This window comes from Ptychodera flava, chromosome 12 (genome assembly GCF_041260155.1).
Source record: "Ptychodera flava strain L36383 chromosome 12, AS_Pfla_20210202, whole genome shotgun sequence".
Lineage (NCBI taxonomy): Eukaryota > Metazoa > Hemichordata > Enteropneusta > Ptychoderidae > Ptychodera > Ptychodera flava.
The window spans coordinates 20,148,701-20,161,169 of record NC_091939.1 but is presented as its reverse complement, the minus strand read 5'-3'; the positions used below and the strand labels follow the sequence as shown (position 1 = coordinate 20,161,169).

The window sequence follows — 12,469 nt, the reverse complement described above, 5'->3', positions numbered from 1 at the left end:
AAACACAGTTGGTGACATGACAAACCAACCCTTGATCATACTTTAGTCCGCAGGATAGTAAAAGGACTTTTGACTTAAAAAATAATGACCAAATGTGAATTCAAACAAATACCTTGCCTCATAGCTGATATTACAACAGTCATTTTATTGCTTACAATGAAGCTCGTAAAGATCCATCACTCCTCGCCACTCATCCATGAAATGAAGTGAAGAGAACAGCGCCCTCGGGGACAGATTTTCCAGACTACATTGAAACCTACCACACATAGGTACAGATGGTCTCAGAGGTTTTAGTATTAAAAAATGTAAATTGAGTTTGAACAAATTTGGGTTTATATAGTGACACCCCAGTGCTTGTACAAACCTGTGTGTGGAGAGACTGAGCTTGGTGGCTTTCAATTTGCTCGGTACTTTCTGTTGATCTCAGGTTTTGAGTACAGCAAACATGACCAGCAAAACGGGCCAAAAGGTCAAGTTTGCACACACCTCTACATCATTATGATTTTAATAAGATTGGCAAGTGACTCTAAATTCTAAGTTCCACAAAATGGTGGTGAATATTATTGTCAATAACCAGACTACACACACCACTTCTTGGATACATTTTGTCATTTTATTCATGGAATAGGCCATCTTTAAGTATGACTTTTTTGAATCATTGTGCTGTGCAAAGATAATATCATGTAATTTATTTCTGGTAAAAGTGTCATATTAACCATGGACCCTTTCTCGAGGGTCTATGTATTAACATAGTTAATGGAAACTGTATGCTTGAAAAGGGCAAAAGTCCTTAATATTTATCAGGCTTGGGTACTTTCCCATGAAATACTCTGCTTCTCAAGGTTGGCTGTTGTTTGTCACTCTTGTAATGACTCTTAAGTTTCATATGATAAACAGAACACAAAATGACAGTGAAGTTTGCAGGTCCTTGGCTGAATAATCTAAAACCATGACATATAAACTAGCATTCAGGTCATGTTGTCAGTAACTCCCAAGACTAGAATTACTTCAATGAAGTCCAAAGGCCCGCATCAAAGTTTACCACAGATGTTCTCAAAGAAAGTCAAACATACTGTAAAATTTTAAAAAGTAGTAAAAAAATTCAAAATCTCAGTCTTCTTCTGGTTCTATGGCATTAACATTAGCTGCAGTTCTAGCAGCTTTCCTTGCCAGATATCTTTCCCTGGCTGATGATATCGATTCTTCAGCATTTCGTCTTGCAAATTTACTGGTGGGCTGTACAGACTGCATTGTCTTTTTGCTTTCGCTCTCTGCTTCTTCCTGTCTTAGCTTTTGTACAGTTTCTTCTTGAGATTTGTCTTTCTTGTCTCTTTCTGATTCTCTTTCATGTGATTTTGTTTCATCTCTGTGTTTTTCTTTTTCATCTCTGTGCCTGTCCCTCTTTCTTTCTCTGTCTCTTTCACGGTGTCTGTCCCTGTGTCTGTCGCTGTCTGCATGCCTGTCTGTGTTTCCAGCTTTGTACCTCTCACTGTCCCTATGATGGTGTTCATCTCTGTCTCTATGACTGCGATTGTCTCGGTCTCTGTGATGGTCATCTCTGTCCCTATGATGATGATCATCTCTGTCTCTATGGCGATGATCATCTCTGTCTCTATGGCGATGACCATCTCTGTCTCTGTGTTGTCTTTTTTCATCATTTCTCTCTAGCTTTCGTTGATCATCTCTCTCCCTGTCCCCTCTCCTCTCATCATCTCTGTCTCTACGGCGCCTCCTGTCACTGTCATCATCATCATCATCATCATCATCATCATCATTTCTCTCATATTTTTTCCTTTCATTTCTTTGCTCATCATGCTTGTTCCTGCGATGTGCATCCTCTTCATCGCTGTCTTGAACTTTCCTGTTGCCGTGGCTGTTGTCACTGTCTTCATCACTGTCACTCTTTTTGTCAAGGTTGTCTCTCGCTTTCCTGAAGCAGAATGGTGTACATGGAACCATTAGACTTTTCTCATTGATATAACAGAGAAACCTTGGGAAGATTATGTCAGGTTTATTTCCCATTCCTTGAATGAAATGTGCATTTCTTCTCATAATTTCAAGAGAAAAGCCACCTCATATATCATGCGGGACGACTGAAGATTACTGGACATACCTTTGGTTGCAAACTAAAAGGGATTTTCTTTGGGGGCCCTAAATAATAAGAGATGATATGAGTGGATTCCCTAAGTTAATAACAATTCAAACAAAGTTTATTGTGCCCATTAATCTTCAGTCTTTCCCATCATTTTCCTTGATCACATTTGGAGAAAAGTCAATAAATGAGGCAATCATGATTTTTCTGATCTACGGAAGCAAAACTGTCAACTTTAAATGAAATTTGCAGTACAGTTGACATCTGAGTTAGATATGCAAAATGCTGGAACTCTAAATTTTATGAGAATTATGGCTTTATAGTTATTCCTTTATCACTGTTCAACAATTTTTCCTCACCTCTTGTCTTTCTCCTCATCTTCATTATCACTGTCTCCTACTTTCTCCTCCCCGACTGTCTGATTCAGTAGGTGTCTGTAGAAACCACTGAGATCCTTTTGCTTTGTAACATCCAGTTTTGCTGTGAAAAGTCAGACAAGACATGGTATGTCAATGTCAGTATAAGTTAAATAACATCCAGTTTGACTGCAAAAAGTCAGGCTGGACACACGTATATCAAAGCGAGTATAAGTAACATCCAGTCTGGTTGCAAAAAAATCAGAGAGGATACATGTAAGTCAAAGTCAGTGTAAATGAATGACAAAGTGGACATGGTACTCTACTTTTCAAAGAAATTGTTGTTATTGTTGTGTAGTATGTATAGCAGTTTGGATTATACTGCCCATCTTCTCATGAAAGGGAGACCTCTTAATTCATCACATGTACCATACAATTACAATGTACTAGTATTTTACTAAGCCAGAATATCATGTCCATAGCAACAAAGTCCATGGCAACTAGTCTATTGCAACACGTCTACAGCCACAAGTCTACTGCAACAAGTTCATAGCAACAACCCTGCAACAAGAGTCCATGGCAGCATTTCTATAGCAACAAGTCCATAGCAACAAGTCCATGGTAACAAATCCATGGCAACCATACCTTCTAACTCTGCTTGTCGTCTTTCTTGTTCTTCCTCTGCTGCCTGTTCTTCCAATTTCTTCCTGTAAGCTGATGTCACGAATTCTTCCTTGTCTGCGAATTTATCCCCTTCCTCTTCTCTTTCCTTCTGTATTTTTCTTTCCATCACTCTGTCTTGTTCCTTCTTTCTCTGCTCAGCTGCTTTGAGCAGGCTCTTGATATACTTGGGCTGTTGGTGTAATGAAAATCCCCATGGTTTCATCAAACTCTGTGCTCCTGATTTTCCTTTGCAGATGATGAAAATGTGGTGTGATGATTCAAACACAAAGTTGTTACCAAAACTGAGTAGCCCTGCTGACACAGATCATCGTTTCCGCTTTGCTAACATTTCTACGTTTTTACCTGTTCACTAACTTGGTAGAGAATTTATCCCATGGTTTCATTACAATATCACAACTGCTTTTTGATAATCAATTCTACAAGTCAGGGTGGTGCAATCAATACCAACCTTTTTGTTATCTTTATCCTTGGCCTTGTTAGTTGCCTCTTGTTTGGTCTTTGTCATATCATCATAGATGCTGTCATATTCATACACTGTCGGATCCTCCTCAAGGGCCTTCTGCATTTGCAGTTGAGTCTGTGGGAAAGATTTGCAGCATGGTAGCTTGGAATGAAGTAATGACAACACTCGCCCCCCAAAAAACTGCATCAAGTTTTTCTCCGCACATGTAATAGCCTACTACTCCATAAAGGGGCTAAGTGGACAGTATAGGATCGCTGTGGCCGGAGAAATTTAGGGCGAGTGGAGTACGAGAAAAAGGGGATTATTTCCTATATGAAACTTCAGTCGAAAAGACTTATGGAGCATCTTGTTTACATTTGCATAGAAGTGGTTTGTTTTGAACAACAAGAATTAACGCTGCAGTCAGGGTAAAATACATTTTAACCTTTTCACCCCAATTCCCTGTAAACAGGTCCACAATTACCATAGATAACAATGGGTTAGGGCAAAACCATGGTGGTGAAAGAGTTAAACTTCTCTATATCTTTCTAAGAACCCCAAATTGTTGCCAATTGAAGTTTCCAACAACATACAAGAATATATTTGAAACATGAAAATTACATTGTGTAATTTTGATGTTTCAAATTTAAATATCTATTCAGATGGCTTAAAGGCATTGGCAGATAACATTAAAACATTTCTGGTTGGTATGATGTTATTTGAGCTTTTAGTAGGGGCATCCTTTCAACTGAATGTGACCTGGCCGATGTGAACTCTGACGCTTTAACCCTTTTCCTGCCAAGTCGGTGAAAATCCGCTTGAAATTCGGTGTAGCTAGAAGCTGAGCAGCCACGGCTGTTATTCTCCTAAGGCGGTGGAAATCGGGCTACTTTTTGGTACCCCCTTTCCTGCCTAGTTGACGGAACTACGTGTAGCAAACCTTGCTCACGCTAGGGGTCGTTCGAGGACAGGTTTTGGGCGAGGAACGGCGTTTGCTCTCGAAATGGGTTCACAGGGAGTCCAAGGACAGGAAAGGTGCAGAAGCTACCCAGCCAGTCCCCTACCCCGTTGGGGGACTGGTTTTTTTTGGGGGGACGAGTAGCGTACTTGGCAGGTTAGCACGGTGACGTAAAACATCCTAGCGGAGTTTGGTCTAACTTGGCTCTGAGCCACTACATAGATTGCGGCCGAAATTGACCGTCTCGGCAATGCTAATCTATAAGGCAACCGCCTAAGACCGCCTCAGCTGGCGGTGCAATTTTTGCCAATGGTGCGAGACGAAAATCACGGACTTAGTCCTGATTGACGGGAAGTGCGGACGGATTTGACGGACTGACATGGAACTGATCCGAACGGACTTGAGCGACATTTGTGAAGGGTAACCACCGCTTTTAACCGACTTGTTACCTTCTCGAAAAGACTACCCATCAGATGTCGGACGTTGTCGGCTGCACTTGGCTCTAGACGTTCAAGCCGTGCAACGAAACACACCGCCTCAGCCTTGCCATTCACGAACAAGGCCTCGAAATTCGATCCCATTGTTCACTGACTTGGCGGCTGCGGTTAGGTGCGTGAACCGTTGTTCACCGACTTGTTACGCCTATGTTGTCCCTGTGAAGTTCGGCTAACGGCCGAGTCTAACGGGAGTTGGCAGACCTGTGTTTGGTTTATACCGTGGTATAACCGACTCAGGTAGAGGTACCTGTCGGTATATTCCGAGTTTTACGCACTCGGGCGTCAATGACGGGTCGTCATCACCGCTGATGACGTAGACGTGCTGGCCACGTTATTTGAAGGAGCCATGTTTGCCCAACGGATGAGGCTGAGACAGCTGTTGACAATTTTGGTATCCTTCATCTTTGACCGCCTTAGTTGGGTAAGCCGCTCGGAAGGCAACGGTTATGACCTAAACAAGCCGCTGAAGCACTGTTCGTTGCCGTACAAGAACGAGACGGCCAGTCCATTACTGCTTAATGGGCGATCAGTCGGTTGGCTTGTCACCGACTTGGATGACAATACGCCCTGCTCGGGCGTACTTAGAAGGGACATGAGGTTAAAGATACGGGTTTCCCACCCGTACTGAGCATGGGCTTGGGCCAACGTCCTTGGGTGGCAGGTGCGCATGCCACGTACCCAGCTGGACGGAATGTCAAGTTGAGATGCTAATGACATTGACTATGGTATGCTAAGTGCTCGAGGGATTTGCATTGCAAACGAGTATTATTAGCATATCAAATGGTACGGACAGGCAATTTACATGACGGGTAGGAATGTCAGCGCCGGTTGGTGGCCTGATTGCCGTAGGTTCATTATAATAACAGGTGGCTGCATATATAAACACCCCTGCGTCCAATCATGTCCAGGGCTTTGTTTCCCTGTGGCTTTAAAAGGTGGGACCTGCTAGTCTGTCGACACTGTTCCAGACATGAGCTTGACGGACCGCAAAAGTTTTCTGAAGGCGAGCAGACGACTGAAGCTCAAAGATGCAGAGTCTCCGGGCGGTAGTGGTAGCGATCGTTGTGATGTCCCTAGTAAACGTTCTAAGAAGTCAGGCAAGAAACGCGCCCGTAAGGCGAAGCTATCTCCGGCTGGAAAACCCAGTGGTAAGCGTAAACGTAAGATTGATCGTTCTACCGATGATGATGGTGGGTCACCGGTTGCCAGTGGTTCTCACCCGGCTGCTCCGGGAGAGACTACTTCACCTGCAGAGACATCTGCTGCTCTTTTGGGAGATACTTCACCTGCACAGACTACGTCTGCTGCTGCTAGTGAGACAGTGAGTAACGAGACGGCTGATGCCATTGGTTCTCCCCCGGCTGCTCCGGGAGAGACACCACCTGTTGTGTGCACCATGAGCCCTCATCCTGCGTCAGGAGAGGTTCCTGTGCCCAGTGCGAAAGAGCTTGAGTCCTCGTCATCAGCAGAGGCTGCCCAGCCCGCTCCTGCCATAGTTTCGTGTGCTGCGATGTCCCCGCCGAAAAAGATAGTGCGGAGGGTTCGTTATCAGGATAGCCCACCTGATTTTGAGCCAGATATGATCCTTGATGCCGCTACTGGCGAGTTCAGGCCCAGACGCCCAGACGACGGTGATATCACCGCTGAGTCCGACTCGGAGGTTGACGAGGATGCGGCAGAGGACGATGACTTTTATGACAGGCAGTATGTAGGTGAGGCAAGCTCTGACGACGATGATGACGTTGCTGCTGTGTTGGCGGAGGACGACACCCCTCCTGTCTGGCGTATGTCGGAAACTACCGATGCTAATATATTTGAGGAGACCGATTTTGACCATGAGAGAGGACCGACTTTCACCTTGCCCAGCCACTCCCGTGAGATCGATTACTTTTTTAAGTTTATTCCAGCTACACTGATCAGATTGGCAAAGGACGAGACTAATAAATACGCCAAGTTCCACCAGCGATATATCGCTAGAAGATCGATAAATACTGGCGTAACGCTGACTACCGAGAGGTGCAGGAGTTCATTGGCGTCTTAGTCTGTATGGGTATCGACCGTAAATCATCAGTGGAGGATTATTGGTCTAGCGATCCATTTCTGAGAAACCAGGGTATTTCTACTGTGATTACCCGCAGTCGCTTTCAGCAGCTTATGCGATATTTTCATCTGGCAGACCCAGAGAACGATCCACGTCGTGATCCTGATGAGGCACGCCGCCGACGTCGGTGTCAGGAGGATCCCCTTTATAAAATCAATCCATGGATGGAGCCCATAGTTGACAGGTGCGTAAATAATTATAAGATGGGTAGAGAGATCTCCATCAATGAGGGCATGGTGCGATTCAAGGGCCGTTCTAAATTTAAGCAGAGATTACCGCATAAGCCTGATCGAGACGGTTTTAAGATATGGCAGCTGTGCGACTCCACCACTGCATACATCGCTAACTTTGCACCGTACCTAGGTGTGAAATTTCGGGATCGGACTGATGGGAGACGGCAGGAGCGAGGTGTGGTGAAAAGAATTACGATGGAGCTGGTCCAGCCATTTTGTGGATATAATCACAGCCTATTTTGTGATAGCCTGTTTAGCACGGTCGTTACTGCTAGAGAGCTGATGGAGACCGGGATCTACATGGTCGGGAGTTTTAACCGCCGTAATCGTCGCACCATGCCCCCTCAATTAATTCCGCCGGGTAAGAGGAAGCGCCTTCCTCTGTCTGTTGGGGATATGAAAGCCACGACCAGAACGGACTCTCGTCTTAACATCACTGCTTATCAGGATAGTAACGCTCAGGTGCTGATCTTGAATACGGTCTATCCACCCTTGGAGTGCGTGCCAGTGGGGAGGGAGACGAGCAGCGACAATTGCCTCTGTCGCTGTATAATTATCGCCGTACATGGGAGGTGTCGACCGAGCCAACCAGAAGCGCAAGTACTTTCACACTGGGCGCAAGAATCACAGATGGTGGACATATCTGGCATGTTACCTGATTGATGTTGCCCTGGTAAATGCATATATATGCTTCAAGCATGTACACCCTGATAGTAAGCTGACACATAAGATGTTTCATCTGCGTGTCGGGAAACAACTCATTGGCGGTTATTGTGGGCGATCGCAGCCCAGTGTGAGAGAGGTCGAGGCCACCGTTTCTCTTTCCTCGTACATAAATCCACAAAATCAGCCGATGCACGTTGTCAGCCGTTTGGAGGGGCGGCAGAAATGCTGTAAAGTATGCAGCAGAGAGGGTAAGACCACTGCGAGCGGACGACTGTCTGAGACGTCCAAAGGATGTAGTCTGTGCGGGGTTCATCTTCACGAGGGCGAGTGTTTTGCGGCTTTTCATCATCGCATGATGCTACGAGGTAAGAGGAGCGTTGGCGTGCAGACCTCTACTCACACAGCCCCGACGACACCCATCAGCAAGAGAACCCGACGTAAATAACGGACAGGGGATAGCTTCGCCTTACAGTGGCTTGACTGTATTCTTACACGGACCATGATCACATTTTGAGCACGGTTGTGCCGTTTGTTTGTGCTTTACGATCCCGCTGATTGTAAATTGAAACACGGATTATTTTGTACAATCCCCCGATTGTAATCTTTGTAACACGGACCATGCACTCAGACGTCGAGACAGACTCTGAGATTTATTATTCGGCATAATGTAAATTATTCCCGAATAAAATTATATCTATGGATCGCATATTTTCGTTTGTTTTGTTTTGTTTAGACGGATTATTTGTACAATTCCCCCGATTATAATTTTTGAAACACGGATCTGCCACCCCCTTTTTAATTTTTGAAACACGGACCATGCACTCGGACGTCGAGACAGACTCCGAGATTTATTGTTCGGCATAATGTAAATTATTCCCGAATAAAATACATCTATGGATCGCATATTTTCGTTTCTTTTGTTTTTACCCCCACTTTCATTTTTGGCAGATCCGTAAGGACGCTATAGTAATGGATGAACGTGCGTTGTATCACGTGGGAGGGGCACAGCCCAACGGAGGCTGTGCTCGTGCGACGTAGACGTTGTACCGACCATCTGTCGTTTGGGTTAGTGCATGGAGCAGTTGCACTGTCCAGAGCTAAGGTGGTACAAAACTGCACCTTAGTAACAACTGCAAAACTAACCTGTTAGGAAACGGTAACACTAACGAGCTAAGTGTGCACTGAACTGGCCAAACTACGTACACGCCTTCCTTCAATGGCGGAACTATGTCGTTGACACTACGTCAAAGTGGACTGCACTGTGCGACTCTTCCAAGTCGTTCAAAGTACGTGGCCAAGTGACACAACCCAGGGAAACAGGACAGGTTTGAGGGTGCTGCCGCACCCATAGCACTAACCCCTGGGTCTTCTACTAACCCACGAGCGAGGTGATTTTCCCCGGTGTGGCCGTGCGTGCCGGCGAACGAGCTTTACTTCCGCGAAAGTAAGCTAGAAAAGGGCATAAAAGTGCACGTCCCCCGGGGCAAACAACGCCCGTGACCTCGTCATTTTCTGGACACAACCTCATCAGCGGTTGCCCCTCTATACGGGCATGCAAAAATTTTTGAAGTCTAACACGTATATGGTCGGTAATCGTACCCCGAAAATGCGGTATTTTCCCGCCAAATGCCTGGCAGGAAAGCGTGCAGGAGAGCCTATCTTCTGTAGACACGGAAAAGGGGGCCGTTTTTGACCGACTTGGCAGGATAACGGACAGGGGCGCTCGGCAGGAAAAGGGTTAAGAGAGAGGAAATTAATTTTAGTCCAAGTAACTGAAAGAGGCAATTTCAAAACGAAAATCATATACGTTTCATTGATTTATTGATTGAATGATTAACATACTTGCATGAAACATTCAATACAAACAAGCCATTGTTTCAGTAAAAATGGTGTAAACAAAACAGGCAAGTCCCTTCCACAATTGTAACATTTAGCCTACATACGTAGTAAAATTATACTTTTAGTACAAATACACAACATATATGCTGATAACTGACCTGTTTTTTGAGCTGATTCTTCCTGGCTACTTGCTGTAGAGATGCATTTATCTGGGCGCTGACTGGTTCCTGTGGTGGAAACATACGGCCACATCAACATACACTTCATTCGACAAAATATGGCATGCACTGCCAGCCACATGCATTTACATCAGTATTTTCCTCCATTGATGACCACACGCCTCCAATGGTATCTCAGTGCTCATTTGTAAAAGCTGAGAATAAGCCTGATAGTGCATTTAATCTTCATGTAGACTTACATTATTATTCACGTTCAAGTAACGTTATTCTTGATGTGTTTCAAGCAGTGGTACTCTTTACACACGATTTGATTATAAATTCAATGTAGAGATGGGTCAGTCTTCTACACTACACTTCTTCTTGCCAAAATTTTGATATAAAAGTGTAGCAAATGAAATATGATATCCATTTGGTCCAAAATTATCAGAAAACTTACAGAAAAATTTGTAAAAATTTGTAAAATTTTGCACTGAAATTTCGGTGGGAAAAATTACTGCACTCAAAGGGTTAAGGCTTATCTGAGAAAGATTCTCACGGCATAAAAAAAGGAGATACTGAATAACAGAAAGCTAGGTGACACATTGAAATTATTTCAAAATTTTATCAACTGTCATTTGTCATAATTGTAACTCATAGCATCCTGACATGCTTCATGGGGTCAATTTGAACACTTTTAACATACAGTATAAACATACCAGACAGTCAAACTATGAAACACATTAAAACAATACTAAAACGTCTTTATATAAATGATAGCCATAATTTTGCCCTTTCTAAAGTTATCGTTTGAGATGCTGAATCTTACAGAATGGTGTCGCAATATTGTATCTTACCTCATCACTTGAGTCATCACCAAATATGGCATGTTTCTTAACCAAAGGCGTCTTCTTGGTGGTGATCAGTCCATACCTGATTTTTGTGATTAATAATTAAAATTGAAAATGTCAAACAATAACAATGAAAAGCTATTGTAAATCTGCTATATGAAAACCCATTACAATCATCTCCAACATTTGACAGATTATGAACTTTCACCAACAAATCGCAACATTATCCTCATCAATATTGGATAAGAAATAAATAAATAAATAAATAAATATAGGATTCAGATATCTTCCAGTACTAATTCTCAAAACCTTGACCTACAATATAGAGCACACCACAGAGGCAGGAAGGGACCCCTTTCTATCTCCTTGAGCACACGGCACATAGTTATTAATCCTATGTTTATGCTTTTATTTGTTAATAAATTTACAGAACTGAAACACTGTTTCAATCATACTTTTGTTGTTGCAAATGCACAAAAAAGGAACACTATAACTAATAATTGGGCTTCCATTGCTGTAATGTGTCGCGTACTGACAACTGAACGAAAATTAACGTTTCTCTCCTGTACGTGTACCATGTCAGAAAGAGTAATCTAGCTGCAAATTGTAGCTCTACGGTGAGGCGGTCTGTGAGTTTTGGTTTTTGCGACATCGCTCACCAGTAGAGCTACAATGCCGAAGGCCCTGTAGCATACAAAATAGCGCGCCACACATGGCGCGGCATTTTCATGTAAAATCCCACATATTTACTGCATTTGGTCGTACCGATTTATCACTACTGAAGACTAAACACTATACTACACTAACCTTGTCGTTTATGGGGTTTGGTATTAGCACAGACATGTCGATCGCGTTCCATAAACATTGAGCGTGTTTCTGGGAGCCGCCATTACCGGAAGTTGGTAATGGCCGCTCCAAGAAATGTTTTTGGAACGCGATCGACGTATTTGAACAAATACCAAACCCCATACACGACAAGGTTAGTGTAGTATAGTGTTTAATCTTCAGTAGTGATAAATCAGTATGACCAAATGCAGTAAATATGTGGGATTTTACATCAAAATGCCGTGCCATGTGCAGCGTGCTCATTTTGTATGCTTCAGGGCCTTCGGCATTGTAGCTCTACTGGTGAGCGATGTCGCAAAAACCAAAACTCACCGACCGCCTCACCGTAGAGCTACAATTTTGCAGCTAATAGTAATCATGTACAAGTAGCGTACTGCAGCCTGTACCGTCTCAGGTGAGCGCTGTGCTAGCACTTCTGTAACGCAAGTTTTTTTCTTAAATGGCATTCAAGTCGTTTGTTACTTGCATGAATATGTGTGTCGTATCATTATGATGTCTAAACACCCGGAACACTCACTTTTTACCAGACGATCCAATTCCTGTGAACGTCGCCATACTTGCGATTCCGGAAGTAAATTAGAGGTCACACAGAGGTCAACCAACATCAACCTAACTCTACTCCGGGACTCTACTTTACTTTTTATCTCGTCCTGGACTGCAAGGACGTTGCTTCTCCAGTGCTAAATGATCTCTATGGAGTATTTTTGAACGTCTGGATGCGAAAGAGTTGGTTATCATGCGTTATCAGA

The 12,469-nt window shown here is 43.7% G+C and overlaps 1 protein-coding gene across 1 annotated transcript; it reads right to left on the bottom strand.

Annotated features, from left to right (window-relative positions):
- Nucleotides 1-591: 591 nt before the first annotated feature.
- Nucleotides 592-12,391, bottom strand: LOC139145344 (nuclear speckle splicing regulatory protein 1-like). Its single transcript, XM_070716450.1, has 7 exons — nt 12,238-12,391; nt 10,881-10,956; nt 10,027-10,095; nt 3,581-3,709; nt 3,094-3,301; nt 2,452-2,572; nt 592-1,930 (listed from the first exon to the last, which is right to left on the bottom strand). The coding sequence occupies exons 1-7, from the start codon at nt 12,273-12,275 to the stop codon at nt 1,111-1,113; spliced, it is 1,461 nt and encodes a 486-aa protein (XP_070572551.1). The 5' UTR covers nt 12,276-12,391; the 3' UTR covers nt 592-1,110.
- Nucleotides 12,392-12,469: the final 78 nt, after the last annotated feature.

What these genes read in the sequence shown, in the direction of transcription:
- LOC139145344 (XM_070716450.1), bottom strand. Translation starts at nt 12,275, where the DNA reads ATGGCGACGTTCACAGGAATTGGATCGTCTGGTAAAAA. An exon ending in AGAATCAGCTCAAAAAACAG is followed by an intron (nt 3,710 to 10,026) that starts GTCAGTTATCAG and finishes TCTTTCCCACAG; the next exon opens with ACTCAACTGCAAATGCAGAA. An exon ending in GATGAGGAGAAAGACAAGAG is followed by an intron (nt 1,931 to 2,451) that starts GTGAGGAAAAAT and finishes ATTCTGCTTCAG; the next exon opens with GAAAGCGAGAGACAACCTTG.